Here is a 19,493-nt window from a genome sequence, read left to right as displayed (position 1 = left end):
CCTGCTGACTTTTAGCTGGGCATACACTGCCCAAGATAGATTTACTTTCCCAGCCTCTCTTGCAGCTAGGTAATGCAGTGTGAATTAATTTGACCCATAAGTTGAAAGAAGTATTGTGTATTAACTTTCAGAATGAATCTTTACAAGAAAGCAAACATGTTCCCTTTGTCATCTTCTTTGTTCCTTCTCTCATCCTACTTTCTGGAACACAGATATGGGAGCTGCCACCCTCACTGCCACTTGGGACCACGGCAAGCCCTTCCTAGAAATGGTGAAATGGAAGGAAACTGGGTTGATGACAACTTTGTGGTGACACAAAGGAGCTCTGAATGACCTAGCTCCTGAATTCTCATGTGGCAGAAATACCTTTTTTAACCTTGTTTAAGCCACTGTTGTTTTGTACTTCCTTCATAATTCTAACTGATAAAAAGGTTCTAGAAAGCTATACACAGATAGCCAGGGAGCACAGGCTAGTACCCTTGAATTACATAATCTGAATAAAACCCACATTTTTTTCTAACATAATAACAGTTCAGCATTCATAAAAGACTCTTAAATTTTTTAGATTTTCTTTAGAATCTTTTTTTTTTAAACATCTTTATTGGCGTATAATTGCTTTACAATGGTGTGTGTTAGTTTCTGCTTTATAACAAAGTGAATCAGCTATACATATACATATATCCCCATATCTCCTCCCTCTTGCGTCTCCCTCCCACACTCCCTATCCCACCCCTCTAGGTGGTCACAAAGCTTTAAAATCTTAGGTTTTGGCTAAAATAGGTTTGATGGAAAGTTTATTTAGTGAATCACATTGATTAGCTTTGCTTTTGCTACTTATGCACAAATTTGATCTTAATATTTCAGAGAAGCCTTTCCAGTAGATAAGAAATTTTCCAAGTAGCAGTAAAAAAAAAAAAAACCTGATACTTTCATAAATAAACTAGAACATGCTGTTCTTAACTGGGGAAGGAATTCATGCATAGGCTTTGTTGCATACAATCATAGGGATGACCAGATCCCCCAATTTTTTTTAGTGTGCATTTCCCTGGGGAGAGTATCCATACTTTTATCAGATTATCAGAGAGGTGCTTACCAAAGAAAAGCTGAAGGACAACTGGGCTGAAGCCTATTTACTCATGAACTCCTCACTTTTCACAAATAAAGACAATTGTTCTGGGAAGTTGGAAAAATCCTATTTAAATACGTCAAACTCCTCTTTTGTACTTACTCTGAGAGAGAGAGCTTGAGAATGTCACAAATGGCCAGGAATTATAGATTGAGGGAAGATAAAATACATGCCTGTCTTAGTTCGCAAAAAAAGGATACTTCAAACATGTAACAGACTCAACAGAGTTTTTGAGTGCCTTTTGTTTACACAGCCCATTGAGTAAACAGGCACAAACTACTCAATTATTGAATTGAGCAATTAATTGTATTCTTCAAAACTATATTCTTAGGTGGCCAATTATTTTAATGCCTTCATAATGTTGGTTTTCTCATCTTAGCCCAGAGGGACCTAGAGAAAAAGTTAAGCATGTGGGCATGTGTCATAGAGGATAATAACATTTCTAACAGGAGGCTGAATATTTATCACCACATCATACGTGTTTCCTCTTTCGGGCTTATTCTACTTCTGATAAGAATGCTGTTTACCAAGGACTTCTAAGAAATTAGAGGAAGGAATGGGAGCTCAGAGAAATAGCAACAAAGGAAACTGACAGACTTGATTATGACACAGACAGATGTGGTAATCTGAACAAGGAGACTAATGGTAACAGAACTATCATTAATTTATAAAGGTACTAATTTATTTGTTTTATTTTGGAAGGACATGAAGATGTAAATATGAAGGCAGGATGGATATAATCTAAAAGGAAGGGCTTTAAATTGACTAATATCAAAACCAGATCAAAATATTAAGTAGTGTATTAAAACTCCTGCCACGTCATCATTAGCGTCATCAATCTTCTCAACGACGTCAATAAGAACAACGGCTTTTTCTCTTTCTATGGTTAGAGATACTAGTCTGCCATGTTTGTCTTCAATAAGCAAGCTCCTCAAAAAGGTACGTGGTTCATTCTCGTTACACGTGTGGCTGTGGTTTTAGGTCTCACAGTCTTGTGAGAAGACCCTGACTTCAGTGTCAGACCAGGCTGCTTCCGCATTCTTACCTGATCAAAGTTGTCGAGTGCAGCATGCAAATTGGCCAGCATTCCTGTGGGGGGCTCATTAGTAATCTTGATGGAATTTTCCAGGAGTCCTGGAGGGATGACATGTTCATTTGGTGTAGGTGCAGACTCAGCACTCATGAAAACCCTGTAATCTCTGTGGCTTCCCTGGCTGAATCTTTCAAGGAGTTTCTCCAAGGTTCCGAGCCACTTGGCTACCAAATGGACATTCTGAAAAACAGCATGGTTTAGGATTCCTGTGAGACTGAAGTACATTACTTAAATTATAGGATTACAACATTCTCCTGTACATGAATGAGTTGAAAACTCAGAGGACCACGATTTAAAGTTTCCTTTACTAGCGCATTAGGGAAAAAAAAATAAACCAAGTCAGAATTGAACACTGAACACTTTAAGTGCTCCAAATCACTACAGTTTGTCTTTGTAAAAGGAAATCTCCTTCTAACACTCACCAACTTCCAACACCCGCCAATCACTTCTGAGATGGAGTTCTTGATACTTTTCTTTGTTACAGTTCAAACTCAATTACTAAGACTTATCTGGGTTAGTTTCATCAAGTATAAAAACTAAAGGCTAGAAGTGCACCTGATCTCCTACTTCATTGTTACTGACGGAAATCTCCTCTACTCAAACTCCTACTCACTAGTATATGAAACAAATGTAAAAATATTTTAACAGTGACTTTGGAGTCAGGGAACAGAAAAATCTCCAAGTGAGCCATTGTCGTACACTGGCACTCTTTGGAATCCAGCCTGGGAACCATTCTTGAGGATACTGGCTTTGAGACTGGCTAGGTTCTTTTGGCCATTTGTCCAAGGGTAGCAATGTCTGTGCGACATTTTTAGCCAATACACATGTCTTGAAAACCACCCATTTTGCCCATGAAAAATGATTTTCTTCCGTTATATTAATTCACAAATCATCTGGTGTGCATCTGAGACAAAGATAGTGCCAGTCTGCTACCTTAGTAATAGTTTTCTCTGGAGTGTGGGTTTTTGATAAAACGCCAGCTAAATATCCTTAGAGGGGCTGTCTCTGATCATAGTAATTGACCAGCGCAGAGTTTGGTTAGGAACTCATTAACATGTGCATACATATCATCTGCCTACGCTGACAGAATTTAATGTAAATTACAAACAATATAACAAGTTCCTATTATGTTGGGCTTCTCATTCTTCAAAGAATGCTTCTCTTTTAACTGCCAATCAAATGTATCCTAGAAACCTTCAGAAACTGCCAAAAAGCCTGGGATAGTCTCTCCTCTCCAATTATTCTATGTGTGGAGAGAAATAGTGAAAGTTACATTCTAAGTTACTATCTTACCACTAAAAACAAAAATCAAAGGTCTAAAAAAAAAAAACAAAAAACAAAGGTCTAAAACAGATACCCCAAAGGAGATCCTTCACCAAATAAGGTCTTTTGAGACGTTTTTTAACGGTAAAACTTACAACTTGCATTTTTTTGTGGCGGGGGCAGGGGGCGGGGGCAATGGGTAGCACAGCATAGATATAAAAATAACAGAAACATTTTACTTTGACTACTATGTTCTCTTGAGGAGGACTGCACCCCTCCCAGTTTCTCTCCAGTCTGAGCCGCCGGATGCATGAGAACTCGCAAAGAACGTTCTCTTTTGTGGGGAGAGCTCAGCATCTACGCAACGGACCCAGCAACAACTGCTATCTCTGGAAAAACAAAACCTCCACTATTACCCGTCCGACTCTGTGAGGCTCAGAAGGGACACACCATCCCAAGTCCCCATACTGAAGTCTCATCTAAGCAGTAGGTTTTACTCTCCCAGAAGGTTATATTCTTCTTGGACACTGGGCAGTTTCTTAGTGAATCCAATTTTATTTCAAGCAGAAACGCAGAATGCATCAACCCCTGACACTGGAGACATTAAGGAAGGCCAATGTCCTATCTGCATGAGGGTGGCAGTGTGGGCTAGAGGAAAGAACGTCGCCTGCTGGCGGACAGACTCTGCCACTTTCCTGCTGTGTGGCCTTGAGGCTCTCCAAACCACTCTGAGGCTCAGTTTTCTCACCTTTATAATGGGATGACAATACCTACCCTTGCAACTTTGCTGTGATAATTAGAGATAATGTATCCTACAAGTTGCCTAGTAAAGAGCCTGACATATAAATAAGAACCTTTGGGATCACTGTGCTGCAAGTCAAATGGCCATTTCCAGACATGCTGAGACAGCTGGCACACCCTGCTGAGGAAGGAGTGAGCTTGGAGTTAGCTCGGCCCCTAGGTGCCCCCTAAAGCTTGCCTGGGCTCCACTGGTTCCTGGATTCTTGCTAGTACAAACTAAAAAATGTCACTCGCCATCTGGTTCTATATGAATGAAGTCACTAGCCACTGCAGTCGCTGGCTTTCAACACACCCTGTAAGGAGTTCAGGGCAGAGATCAGGAATAAGGCTTTCTGTGCTCTGGGAAAATCTGGTTGAACAGGCCTTCAGATAGTTAGATATTTTCGGGAGAAAATTTTATGAACTCAATTCCTTGCATCTTCTCATACCTAGAAAAGCACTAAAATCATGAATGGAAACATCTGCTCCTCATGGCTAGCAGCAACCTTCAACCGAGATGTATGCTTGACTGCATGTACCCACTTCACCAAAATCACACAGATATGGACCTCTCCCCTGCTACCTCTTTGGATCAGTTCCTCAGAGCTGAGAGGCTGTCTCCCAGGCTATAGTCCTCATTAAGTCCCAAATAAAACTGAATTCACAGCTCTCACGTTGTCCGTTTTTTTCCTTTGTTGTTGTTTCGTTTTGTTTTTTTCGGTTGACACTAGAATCCCCAGTGAAGGGAACCACCCCAAAGGACACTGGATTGTAGAATCATAGACCCATAAAATGTGAGCCCTAGAAAGGCGAAAGGGACCAAGTACTCAACCCCTTAATTTATAAGCAAAGGGAATGCGACACAACTAGTTATGGGCAGAGTCAGAGTTACGTGACATAATGAGATATGAAAAAACACTCTGTCAACTGTAAAGCCACAGGCAAATGAGAGAGATTGTGACAACGGTCTTGGTATTCCATACGAGCCAGTCTGTCCTCAAGCACTACTGGAGTGTTCCAGATATCCGTAAGTCAGGAGAACGATGGGGCTCCCTGTAATATTTAAAATCTTCAAGCACAATGGCTAGAAAATCCCTCAAAAAATGGTAGTCATCCTTGTCAGCTGAGCTCCTTGTCACCCTTGGAGGTGTCATTACTGCAGAGAAACCCACGCCCCCCAGCAGCAGATCACCGTGTGCTGTGTGAAAGGCTCATTCCCACTGGGCAGGGGTGCTCTGCACTGCCCGTCCATGTTCACTCCCAGTGTTTTCAGGAAAACATAATTACTCACTTGGAGTATGACCCAGTGTCCTCCTCTGGAAGCTTTCTCCAGGGCCATTTCTGCCACCATCTCCTGACCTTGTCCTAAAGACACATTGTGGAATTTTCCCGAGTCAGTTGTAAAACCAAGTCTTTTGCCTGTGGGAGGACACAACATGGCGAGAGGAAAAGTGAACCAAGGAGAGGTGAGAAGAGTCTGAAGTCCTGTGGTCCGATGTCCATCTGTGGTTACTGCCACCACCTTCCAGGTCACTTTCCTGAAGAATCCAAACTAAACCTCTGTCGTGTTTCAACAAGCATCATTTCAAGCTCTCAACAGCTGCCTCCTCAAAAGCAGTAGCAAAACCTATGGAAATCAGTTCCTCTGGTTTTGTGGTAATAAAGCATTTGACATTTGAATAGATGGCAAGCATTGTTACCGAGCTTTACAAACTCTTGCAGGAGTAGCACAGCATTGCCCTCATAAAAAGGAGCAACATGGGGTAGATATCACATCATTTTTTGACCAGATTGGCTCATTGGGTAAATGCAGGAGCCCCTCACCTTGTGAAGCTGTGCTTGAATCCAGCACAGTCAGGTCACAGCTCTATTAACCTGGAATTCTCCATGCAGGTCGTGGGGGATAGTAATCCAAAGCACAAAGCGACAGTGCCTTTCACAATCAAATAGACTTGCTCTAATGACCATTATTTAGTCACAGGGGGCACAAGATTACAAGAGCATGGAGAAAATTGCCCTCTGGCCCTCATCTAGTCAAAAGGTGGAGAACAGTACAAAAGAAACTTGCATTATGCCAACCAGAGGAATGTTCCATTTAAACATTTCTCCAGACTACAGTGTTATTAACCTTACGTTTTCCATACACTCAATCTCCAACAAATGAGAAAGAAAAGAAAAAAGCAACTAAGATAACTATGAGCTGAAAGGAACGCTGCGCTGGCGATGGGTGAGAGGCAGGGCTGGGTGGCCAGCCTCCTGGCCACTCACCAAGGATCTCTAGGTCTTTAAGGGCATCGACCCCTGGGGAGAGGATGAAGAATACTGGGGTGGCTGGGCTGCTGTCTTCAAATGCTTTAACTAAGTCCAATCTGGTTCTCTCCACATACTTCGTACCCAGTTTTTCCTCCACGAAATTCCTGTAAAAAGAGTAATGCCAAAGACAGGATCAGCGCTTCTGACCTTGAAAAGTGTCACAGCTTGAATCAGCTTAAACCACAGGCACGGGAAGGAAGCAAACTATGTTTATTACATGAGATGTTTTGTAAGAATGACAATATGAATCCACACTAGATTTATGCAGTTGAGTCCGTGAAATCCCTCTCTGCTTTAGAAGCTCTGAAAATCAGAAGCCTACCTTCCATTTTGGGGGTCTACTGAGACTCTCCTCTGAGAACCATCAGCTGCCTGCATATGGCTTTGTATCCCCCAAATCCCCTGCCAGAGCCCCCGTTACTTATTAACAGTTCATTAGATTTGCCACAGTGCAATTTTCCAGCCTGTTGGGCTTCTCATGAATATACAAATGCTTTTTGGGGTGTTTCTAACACAGGGAAGCTCAATTAAGCAGGGATTATTTGCCAGCAGCATCAGATTTAGCAGAAAGTAAGGACTACTAAACAGAATTAACTTGTAAAGTAGGGTGTGGCAGGGGCTTCTGCAAAGGGAAAATTGGCTGAACAGACAAAGCAAAGGAAAAAAACCAGAGGCAAGTGAATGCTGCTGACAAAAAAGCAGCTCGCTAGGGAAGGAACCTGAGAACTCTTTGACTGTTGAATTCAAATTAGAATTAAGCACCATATTACCATTTAGGAGCCCAAAGGGCAAAGGAAAGGGACACTTAAACCAAGATGTAGGCAGGCATTTCTGCTTTTGAATCCTGTTGGTTGTAAATTTATAGGACTACGAGCGAATCCACGAAAGGCATTCATTGTTTGTTTGATGTTCAAAATCTTTGGAGCCAAAGGGCCGCTCTAAATATAAACACCGGGAATCACACTTGGGTAACGCATGTTCCTGGCCTCTGAACTCTGCCAGCTCTTCTCCTAGAATATTTCTATAGATTCCCTGTTTCCCCTATTGATTTCAGAATGAAGCTTTTCAGGAAGAATACGCTCAGTCTGCCGACAGACTAGCACACTGTTCAATGTTAGCAGATTTGAACAAAAGTAGTGATTGCAGTATAAAAATTTCTGCAGAATCACTTTTCATGAACATGAACCATAAATGCGTCCACCAGACACTTCTAGTCCTTAAGACAAAGTTTCCTCTAGGTTAACTTGCATTTCGCAAAGTGCTAACTGCGCCCACCTGAGAGCATATGTCATTCTGTCAGGGCGCACTGCTCTCAAAATAATCAGCTTCTGTATTAAACTTTTCTTCTTCCACCCTTGTGGTAACTTTTCTTTTTCTGGACACTCGGATTCTGCCCACTTCCTCCACTGCTTCGCTGATCCTTCCACATCTCGGTCTAGGCCTTGGAACTCTTCCATGAAGGCTACTGCCTGTAATACAGTAGGGGAACAGAAGGGAATGGGGTGTAGAATAGCTTAGAGTTTGAGATAAAGATGAATGTATCAAACCCTGTGTAAGTAACTTGTGCTGGATAGTGTTCGTTTCCTCTCTAGATTTACTCTGTACCCTTTCCTGCCCTGCAAAGAGGGTGATTGCTAAGGATGACTTGAACAAAGCTCCCTGGTTCTCTGGCCTGGTTGGGTTTGACCAATAGGAACCACTGGCAAAAGGGTTGGAGGAGAGAGGCGAGGGTATTTCTTCCCCAGCTCTTTCCTGTGGTGACACAGTTTGGCAGTGGCTATGTTTCTTTACAGAATGCCACAGGTTCCAAAGGTAGGCTCTCTCCCATAACTTCATTTCTCGGTAGTTTCAGTAACTGGCCCTTTTCCACCTTTTTCCATCCCCATCCCTGGTTTGTCCCCTCACCTTTATTCCCAAACTATAAAAATACACTCTTTGTTCAACTTTTCTTAAAAATCACACTTTCATGTGCCATTTGTTTTCTGCCAAGAGCCTGACTGATACACAACTGAACTTGAACTTGTAATTCTAAAGTAATAATCTAATTAAAAATTCTATTAAAATAAAACCTAGGGGACTTCCCTGGTGGTCCAGTGGTAAAGAATCCGCCTTCCGATGCAGGGGACGCGGGTTCAACCCCTGGTCAGGGAACTAAGATCCTACATACCACGGGGCAACAGCCTGCTTACGGCAAACTACAGAGCCCATGTGTCCTGGTGCCCGTGCGCCACAACTTGAGAAGAGAAACCCGCACACCACAACTAGAGAGAAGCCCGTGTGCTGCAGCGAACAGCCCACGCAGACAAACATTTAAAAAAATCTAAACGCACTATAAAAATAAGGAATAACATAGTTATTTTTAATACATAGAAATGTTTCTGCTTTAGAAAAAAAGAGTAGCGTGAAACTTAGCCTATGATGAGCATCTCTGAGGAATTCCAGAGCCTCAGAGAATAAACTTTTTTTTTTTTTTTTTGCGATATGTGGGCCTCTCACCGTCGTGGCCTTTCCCGTTGCCGGACGCGCAAGCTCAGCGGCCACGGCCCACGGGCCCAGCCGCTCCGCGGCATGTGGGACCCTCCCGGACCGGGGCACGAACCCGTATCCCCTGCATCGGCAGGCGGACTCCCAACCACTGCGCCACCAGGGAGGCCCAGAGAATAAACTTTTAATAATAGGATCTTCTAACAGAAAAATGGAATAAGGATTGATGATTGGGGTTGAAGAATACTACCACTTTTTCCTCTACAGCATTCTGCTCTGCTTAAACATTTCACAATTATAGTAAATTACTATATTGCTGTATAAATTAACAAAACTATTTTGAAAATGCAGAGAAATATTATAAAAAAGAAAACAAAATAAAGAAACTAGATACAGGTCAACTGAAAAAAGATTATTCATTGGGTTGACCAAAAAGTGCCTTTGTTTTTTAAGTAAAAATAAAAGACACATTTTTCACTTTCACCAAGAACTTTATTGAACAACGTATTCACCCTTTTGTTCTATTACCTTCTGCCATTTTCCAGGCAACTTCATAATTCCATCTTCCCAAAACTTTTACCTTTTTGAACAAAGAACTGTTCCAGGTGCCTTTTACAGTCTTCCAGGGAACGGAAAACTTTTCCGTTAAGAGAATTTTGTAAAGATGGCAATCCGAAGGTGCAACGTCTGGTGAATACGGCTGATGAATCAGAGCTTCCCAGCCAAGCTGTAACAGTTTTTGCCTGGTCATCAGAGAAACATGCGGTCTTGCGTTGTCCTGACAGAAGATTATGCGTTTCCTGTTGACTAATGCTGTATGCTTTTCATCGAGTGCTGCTTTCAGTTGGTCTAATTGGGAGCAGTACCTGTTGGAATTAATCATTTGCTTTTCCAGAAGGATCTCATAATAGAGAACACTTCCTTCCAATCCCACCATATACACAACATCACCTTCTTTGGATGAAGGAAGACCGGCCTTTTGTGTGGCTGGTGGTGGCTCATTTCACTTGCCCCACGATCTCTTCCGTTCCACATTACTGTACAGTATCCACTTTTCATCACCCGTCACAATTTGTTTTAAAAATGGAACATTTTCATTACGTTTAAGTAGAGAATCGCTTGGGGAAATACGGTCAAGAAAGTTTTTTTTTGCTTATGTAGAACTCAAACATTAAAGCAATTAACATAACTAAGCTGGGGGAAAATGATTTTCAGTGCTTGATTTGGATATTCTGAGTATGTCAGCTATCTCCCACGTGGTATAATGTTGATTGTCCTCAATTAACGTCTCAATTTGATCGCTATCAACTTCAACTGGTCTACCCGACTGTGGAGCATCATCCAGCGAGAAATCTCCAGCATGCAACTTTGCAAACCACTTTTGACACGTTCGATCAGTCACAGCACCTTCTCCACACACTGCACAAATCTTTTTTTTCATTTCGGTTGCATTTTTACCTTTCTTGAAATAATAAAGCATAATATGCTGAAAATGTTGCTTTTTTCTTCCATCGTTAATATTAAAATGGCTACACAAAAATTCACCAGTTTTTAATAATTAATTAATTTCTTTTTGGCTTTGTTGGGTTTTCATTGCTGCACGTAGGCTTTCTTTAGCTGTGGAGAGCAGGAGCTACTCTGTTGTGGTGTGCGGGCTTCTCATGACGGTGGCTTCTCTTGTTGCAGAGCATGGGCTCTAGGCGTGTGGAATTCAGTAGTTGTGGAGCACAGGCTCAGTAGTTGTGGCACACGGGCTTAGTTGCTCTCCGGCATGTGGGATCTTCCCGGACCAGGGCTCGAACCCGTGTCCCCTGCATTGGCAGGCGGATTCTCAACCACTGTGCCACCAGGGAAGCCCCAGATTCACCAATTCTGACAAGTCTTTTTAAAAATTAATTAGTTAATTAATTAATTTATTTTTGGCTGCGTTGGGTCTTCATTGCTGCGTGCAGGCTTTCTCTAGTTGCAGTGAGCGGGAGCTACTCTTCGTTGCGGTGTGCAGGCTTCTCACTGCGGTGGCTTCTCTTGTCGCGGAGCACGGGCTCTAGGCACACAGGCTTCAATAGTTGTGGCTCACGGGCTCTACAGCGCAGGCCTAGTAATTGTGGCACACGGACTTAGTAGCTCCGAGGCATGTGGGATCTTCCAGGACCAGGGCTCGAACCTGTGTCTCCTGCACTGGCAGGCTGATTCTTAACCATTGCGCCACCAGGGAAGCCCGATAAGTCTCTTTTTTAAATGCACGCTGATATGACAGCTGTCACACACAATCTAACAAAATGGTTTTGAATAAAGTTAAAGACAACTAAGTGCTACTAGAGCCGTTTATGGAAAGGAAACGAATGAAGCTTTTGGCCAACCCAATATATTCCTCGACTTTAACCAAAGGTCCTATACATTATACATATTTATTAACAACTTTCCCATCCATAAATAGGTCACAAGTTCCTTTCCTTCCAAATAAGAAAAGGGAAACTAGTAGATGTTTGTGGAAATGTAAACTGGTGCAGCCACTGTGGAAGAGAGTATGGGAAGTTCTTAAAAAAATTAAAGATAGTGTATATCTACAACGGAAATGGTGGAGATCACCCGTATTTTTTAAACTATGTTTCTACATCTTAGAGAACAGAGATTTGAAACAAGATTTAGCAACTGAAAAATCATGTTCCTAACATACCTTAATAGCGCTCCATGACTGATTAGTTAGGAAGTCAACAGGACTCACGTAAGAGTATTCAACTGTGAACCGAAGCAGGAAATCCAATTCAAGAGGATTTACCTCTTTCTTTCTCAGCAAAATCTTGAGAGTACACAAAATTGAAAAGGTCATTTGGCTTGCATCAAAATCAAGGACGCAGTCACCACTTAATAGATATGATTGAACAGACAGAAGTAAGCCTTCTGAGAATTCCTATAGATATATATCTATTTTGTAGTTGAAGTAAGGAATCTTAGATTATGCTCGTGATCTCAAAGTCTTGATTGGAAATCTAATAGCAAATAATTACGAAGCCTGGTTTATCTCAATTTTAATACCCGTGCCTATTAGCAGCATATTTGAAATATGCTTTCATATTTAGCCTTCTACTGTTAGATCAAACTTGTCTTGAAACTTGTTATACAAATTGAGAAAGCCTCAGATGACAGTGGATTGAATTACTAAACAAAAGGTAAAACTAGTATTGTAAGTTAGTCCTGGTGTAGAAATTATATCCAAATAAACTGCAAGATGTATAAAACATTTTTCTTATATGAGAGATTATGCTGAGAAAAACTGGAAATTGTTGTTTTACAGATACAACTAAACAAACACATCACGAACTGAAACTTTAGACATTCTGGTTACAGAACTGTTAAGGAGTCCATAGAACACTTGAGTGGAGGGCACAAATGAAATATTTCTAATTTCCTCATAAGAACTGTAACACCTTATAAAATTAAGCAGGTAAAATGTTTGAGGTTTGTGCTACTTAAAAATTCTAGATATTTTCAAAATGCATTATGGGTGGCAACACGTATCAAAATATCTTATTGGATAATTTTTCTTAATTCAATTTGATTTATTTCAACACACAAGAAATTGTCCACATATATATGAAGCTTTGATTTATGTAGACTGTCAGTATTTCAGATAGATTATAATTTATCTAGATATTCTAAAAAGAAGTTTTAAATAGATGTGCACGCATGTGTATGCATGTCATGTTTTATCATCCCTGGTCCATTACTGTTCATGAACAATATGTATAAACACAAAAGTTTCTGCAAAACCCACAAACAATCTGATTAAAAAATGGGCAGAGGAACTGAATAGGCATTCTACCAAAGAAGGCATACAAACGGCTGACAGATAACATGAAAAAGCGCTCAACATCACTAATCATCAGGGAAATGCAAATTAAACCACATGAGATATCACCTCACACCTGTTAGGATGGCTATTAGCAAAAAGACAAGAGATGACAAATGCTGGTGAGGATGTGTACACTGTTGGTGGAAATGTAAATTGGTGTGGCTACTATGGAAAATTGTACAGAGGTTCCTCAAAAAATTAAAACTACAACTATTACAGAATCCAGCAGTTCTACTTCTGGGTGTATATTCATAGCAAATGAAATCACTATCTCAAAAAGATATCTGTACTATGTTCATTGCAGCATTATTTACACTAGCCAAGTCATAAAAACAATCTAAGTGTCCATATATGGATGAATGGATGAAGAAAATCTGGTATATATATGTGTGTGTGTGCGTGTGTGTATAATGTATATATACGTACACACATATATACAATGGAATATTATTCAGCCATAAAAAGGAGATCCTGTCATTTGCAACAGTAAGGATGGACCTTTAGGGCATTATGCTATGGAAAAAAGTCACACAGAGAAAGATAAACACTGTATGACCTCACTTTTATGTGAAATCTTAAAAAACAGAATCACAGATACAGAGAACAAACTGGTGGTTGTCAGAGGTGGGTGCTGAGGGGTGTAGAAATGGATGAAGCTAGTCAAAAGGTATAAACTTTCAGTTATAACATAAGTCCTGGGATGTAATGTACAGCATGGTGACTATAGTTAACACTATTGTATTGTATATTCGAAAGTTGCTAAAAGAGTAGATCTTCAAAGTTCTCATCATGGAAAAAAAAAAATAACTATGTACGGTGACGAACGCTAACTAGACTTATTGGGTAATCATTTCATAACATATACATATATAAGATCATTACACTGAACACATAATATGTCAGGTGTCAATTATATCTCAATAAAATTGGGAGAAAATTGAAAAGAAAAATTTTGCTTTGTAACGCATTACTCCTGTTTATCACATACATTATAAAATGATTACACCCATATATTACTTTTTTAACCCAAAGGAATCTATTAATACCAAAAGTATTGAAAGAAGTGATAAGTTATCACTATTAACAGCAGGTATTTTATTTTATTTCATTTTATTTATTTGTTTAACATCATTATTGGCGTATAATTGCTTTACAATGGTGTGTTAGTTTCTGCTGTATAACAAAGTGAATCAGCTATATGCATACATATAGCCCCATATCCCCTCACTCTTGCATCTCCCTCCCACCCTCCCTATCCCACCCTTCTAGGTGGTCACAAGGCACCGAGCTGATCTCCCTGAACAGCAGGTATTTTAAAATGCCTTCTTTGAGCAAGGCACTTGGGAGGACACAAAAGAAGTGACATCTTTCATCACGATTTGAACTGATGGAAAAAGTTATACAGTAAAGGAACTAATAAAAGGACCACATTCTTATTTCATCTAGGAATGTGGTCCTCAATGTTTCTTTCTCATCACGGGCACTTTTATTTAAGCAGAATCTATTGCAGAAGTCCACATCAAAAAGAGTAAAAGGGTAGTAGTTCTCACTGAAGTTAGGAGAGTGAAATGTGGAGCTCCCTTCACCCATTCACTGATTTTTAAAGGGGCTCTGAAAATCTCCTAGGGGCACTCAGATCTGGAAAGCTGAGGTTGAGATTCTCTCCAAGGAACTCCCCGGTAGTACCTGGGAGGTCTGTACAGGACCTGGGAAGGTGAGGCCAATGTCTCATTGACCTGTTTTTCAGGATGACAGCTGATGTGGCTGCCCAAAGTGCAAACCCACCCAAGCCAATGCACCCTGACCTACTAGCAGTTTGTCATATGCCCAAGTTCCCTCTGCAAAACGGAAACTCTCCTCATGCTGCGAAGAGCTTCCAAAAAAACTTCACTTCAGCAGCAGTACATAATAAACAGAGATGCGTGACTTTGGTTCTGGGGCTGCTTTGAGTGACTGATTTCCTTACCTGAAAAGCCATCTGGGACAGGAAGGTGAGTCTGTCCTTCTCAAACAGCGCCTGGCTGGTGTGGAGGAAGACGGCGTGGGTGATGCTCTCGGTCAGGATTGAGATGCGTCCCGGCGTGTCCTCCACCTTGTCAGCCTGCTCGATGGCTCTGTGGAACAGCATGTTGAAAGCCTGGGGAATACAAGTGACCGTTAAAGGGTGACAATTGGTGGCTGCATGTCTAGCTAGTCTCAGGCACACAGGCTACAGTTTATCTATGGGGAGAGAGAACAGGACGGGTTTTACAAGGGTTCTATGAGCTCTTAGAACAGCTTCCGGCACATGGTAAGTGCTCATTCAAAGTTTGCTGCCATTACTATTATTTTTAACATTATTTCATAAAATCTACCCACATTTCCTCCCTGACCAATGGAATTGCACTGTCCTCTCTTCTCCTACCCATGCACTTTTTAAAAATTTATATTTTTATTTTTAATTGTGGTAAAATACCCAAAGTGTAAATTTACTGTCTTAATAGTTTTAAGTGTACCATTAAGTAGTATTAAGTATTTTCACACTGTGGTACAACCAATCTCCAAAATGTTTTCTTCTTGAACAACTGAAACACTGTTAAACAACAACTCATTTAAAAAACTCATTTAGGGCTTCCCTGGTGGCGCAGTGGTTAAGAGTCCGCCTGCCGATGCAGGGGACGCAGGTTCGTGCCCCGGTCTGGGAAGATCCCACATGCCGCGGAGCGGCTAGGCCCATGAGCCATGGCCGCTGAGCCTGCGCGTCCAGAGCCTGTGCTCCGCAATGGGAGAGGCCACAACAGTGAGAGGCCCGCATACCACAAAAAAAAAAAAAAAACTCATTTAATTATAACTCCCTATTCCCTCTCCCCCGAGCCCTTGGCAATCACTGTTCTACGTTCTGTTTCTATAAGTTTGACTGCTCTAGATACCTAATATAGTGGAATTATATAGTATTTGTCTTATTGTGACAGGCTTGTTTCACTTAATATAATGTCTTCAACGTTCATATATGCTGTAGCATGTGTCAGAATTTAGCCTTCCTTTTTAAGGTTAAATAATATTCCATTGTGTGTACGTACAACATTTTAATTTATCTGTTCATCCAGTGACGGACATTTGGTTTGCTTCCACCTTTTGTCTGTCGTGAATAATGCTATGAACATGGGTGTACAAGTATCTCTTTGAGACCATACTTTGATTATTTTGGGTATATGTCCAGAAGTGGAGTTGCTGAATCATATGGCAATTTTTTTCTAAAGAACTGTCATATTGTTTTCCAAAGTAATTGCACCATTTTACAATCCTACCAACAGTTCAAAAGGGTTCCAATTTCTCCAGATAGCTGCCAACACTTGGTATTTTCTTTCTTTTTCTTTCTTTTTTTTTTTAATATTGTAGCTATCTTAATAGTTGTGAAACGGTATCTCATTGTGATTTTGATTTGCATTTTCCTAACGATTAGTGATGTTGAACATCTTTTCAAATGCTTGTTGCTCATTTGTATGTCTTCTTTGGAAAAATGTCTACTCAAGTTCTTTGCCCATTTTTTAACAGGTTATTTTTTTGTTTCTATTATTCCACCCATGTACTTTTGTGATCCCCTTTGATTACCTTGTTCTTTTTAAAATCACTCAATATTTCTTTCTTACTCCATTGTATGCCTTGGTAACAATGGGGCTGAATAGATTTTTACATATATCTACATATATTTAAACACAAAGGTAAATATATCTAAATATCTATATCTATAAATAGATATAACATAAAATATTAAATCTTTTGACTGGTGGACAGGGACCAAAGACCACAGACTGACTGGCCTTGAATTATGTACATTTGACTGAAAGTAAAACCCTACAATGACAGACATATAGTAAATATTAGTAAGAAGGTATTAACAAAGTACTCATTTAATATTTACATTTTAAAATCAATTTTTAATTTACACACAATAAAATGCACCATTAAGTATACAGCTCGAGTTTTGACAAATGTATATACTTTTGTAACAATCACTGCAATCAAAATGTAGAAACGTTCTATTCGTGTCACCCCCCACCAGAAGTTCTCACGTGCCTCACTGCAGTCCGTTCCCACCCCGATACCTACCCCTGCCCACTGCCGAATGCTTCTGTCACACCAGATTCATTTTAGGATCATATAAGTATGTACTTGTAGTACTTTGTTTTTGAGTGCACATATGTTTTCATTTCCTTTGGGTAAATACTTAGAGTAAAAATTTTAGGATCATTTTGTAAGTGTATGTATAACTTTATGAGAAACTAACAAATTGTTTTCCAAAATGGTTTTAACACTTTGCATCCCCACCAGCAACATGAAAGAGTTGCAGTACCACATCGGTGCTAACACTTGTTACTGACAGTCTTGTAAAATTTTAGCCATTCTACTGGGTATACGGTAATATGTCATTCTGCTTTTACTTTGCATTTCTCTGATGTCTGCTGAGCATCTTAAAAATGTGCTTGTGGGCAATACTTATGTCTTAGTATACATGCACAAACCTTTCTATTTTTTTAATTGCGTTGTCTTACTATTGAGTTTTCTATTCTGATATAAGTTCTTTGTTAAACATGTGTATTGGAAATAACTTACTGGTCTATGGCTTGTCTTTTCATTTTCTTCATGTCTTTTCAAGACAATAAATTTTTAATTTGATAAGGTTCAATTTATCAATTTTTTTCTTTCTCTGGTATCCTAAGAATAAATCTTTGCCTAACCCAAAGCCCAAACATTTTCTTCTATTGTTCTCCTAGAAATTTTATAGTTTACCTTATTCATTTTGAGCTCATTTTGTATATAGAGTAATGTAGTGGCTGAGGTTCATTTTATTCCAAGTGGATATCCAGTCGTCCCAGCACCACTTGTTGTAAAAACTATCCCCTCCTCATTGAATTGTCTTGGCATTCACTGCAAAAAAATCAGTTGACCATACATTTGTGGGTCTGCTGCTGGACTGTCTGTTCTGTGCCATTGATCAGTGTATTTTTCTTTAGGCCAATCAGTGTAATAAGTCTCGAAATCATGTACTGTAAGTCTTCCACATTTGTTCTTCTTTGTCATTATTTAGTTATTTTTATTTTATTTTTTTATTTTTTTTTTATTTTTTTATTTTTATTTTTTTTTAACATCTTTATTGGGGTATAATTGCTTTACAATGGTGTGTTAGTTTCTGCTTTATAACAGAGTGAGTCAGTTATACATATATTTAGTTATTTTTAAATACTTTGCATTTCTACACAAATTTTAGTATCAGTTTGCCAAGTTCTACAAAAAAAGCCTTCTTGGATTTTGATTAAGACTGAATTAAAACTGTAGATTAATTTGGAGAGAACTGAAATCTTAATAATATTGACTGCTCCAAGCCATAAACATGGTCTCTCTCACCATTTAGTTAGACCTCCTTTAATTTTCTTAACAATGTTTTGTAGCTTTTAGTATGCAGATCTGTATTTGTTTTGTTAAAATCATCCCTAAGAGTTCCAAGATTTTGGAAGCTACTGTAAACAGTATTGAGGTATTACTTTTATTTTTCAGTTGTTTGTTCCTCATATATAGAAATACAATGAATTCTGTATATTGACTTTATATCCTGCCATCTTGCTAAAAACTCACTTCAGCTTTTTCGTAGATTTCTTATGATTTTCTACATACCTGGTCAGGTCATCTGTGAAAAAAAAAAAGACAGTTTTTCTTCTTCTTTTAAAATGTCTGTGTCTTTTATTGTATTACTTCACTGGCTATAACCTCCAGTGCAGTACTGAATAGAAGTGTTAAGAGAAGATATCATCGTTTTGTTCCTGATCTTAGGGGAAAGCATTCAATTTTTCAACATGAAGTATAATGTTAGCTGAAAATTTTTACAGATGCCCTTTATCACACACAGAAGTTACCATCTATTCCCAGTTTGCTCAGTTTTTTTTTTTTTTCTTTTTTAATCAGGTGTTGAAATTTGTCAAGTTCTTTGTCTGCATCCATTGAAATTATTATGTGATTTTTCTTTTTTATTCTATTAATATGAAGAATTACATTGTGTGGTTTTTTAATGTTTAGCCAACTTGCATTCCTGGCATAAATCCCACTTGAGCATAATAGATTATGCTGGCGGGGGCTGCTCTGTAGTTTTCTTTCCTTGTAATACCTTAGTCTAGTTTGGTAGTTGAGCAGTCCTGGGCTGTTCTATTTTTCTCCTTCTACCCTGCAGCTGTACTAAAATCCAACCCCACTGTGCTTCTCAGAATTTCTGCACGTGTTTCACATTACTAGACACTTGCTAGTTATTCTTGACTCTTCCTCTGTATTTTTGCCCATATCCGATCCATCTCCAAGGGCTGATTATTCTAGCTTCAAACCATAAGTCTACTCACTTCTGAGTCTTCTGCCATCATGGCAGTCATCTGCGTACAGCCTTTCAATGGCTTCTTTTTGCCCACACGCTATAATCCAAACTCCCCAGCATAGACCTCATGTGATCTAGACCCTCCTACCGCTCAGGACTCATGTCTTGCCATCTTCTCCTCACTCATTACCCTCCAGCCACATAGATTCATTCACCTGGAGTCTCGAAAACTCTTTTCCATCTC

The 19,493-nt window shown here is 39.7% G+C and overlaps 1 protein-coding gene across 1 annotated transcript in view; it reads right to left on the bottom strand.

Moving 5' to 3' along the window:
- Window positions 1-19,493, bottom strand: part of DNAH11 (dynein axonemal heavy chain 11) — a 213,524-nt gene that overhangs the window by 23,102 nt on the left and 170,929 nt on the right. The window contains 6 exon segments of the mRNA XM_007472188.1: window positions 2,172-2,399; window positions 5,554-5,681; window positions 6,531-6,679; window positions 7,851-8,044; window positions 11,737-11,859; window positions 14,879-15,049. Coding sequence (XP_007472250.1) covers window positions 2,172-2,399; window positions 5,554-5,681; window positions 6,531-6,679; window positions 7,851-8,044; window positions 11,737-11,859; window positions 14,879-15,049 — 993 coding nt within the window.

The sequence above is a fragment of the Lipotes vexillifer genome, unplaced genomic scaffold, assembly GCF_000442215.2.
Source record: "Lipotes vexillifer unplaced genomic scaffold, Lipotes_vexillifer_v1.1 scaffold474, whole genome shotgun sequence".
In the NCBI taxonomy this organism is placed as follows: domain Eukaryota; kingdom Metazoa; phylum Chordata; class Mammalia; order Artiodactyla; family Lipotidae; genus Lipotes; species Lipotes vexillifer.
Note: the sequence above shows the minus strand (reverse complement) of the source record. Positions and strands in the feature narration are given on the sequence as shown.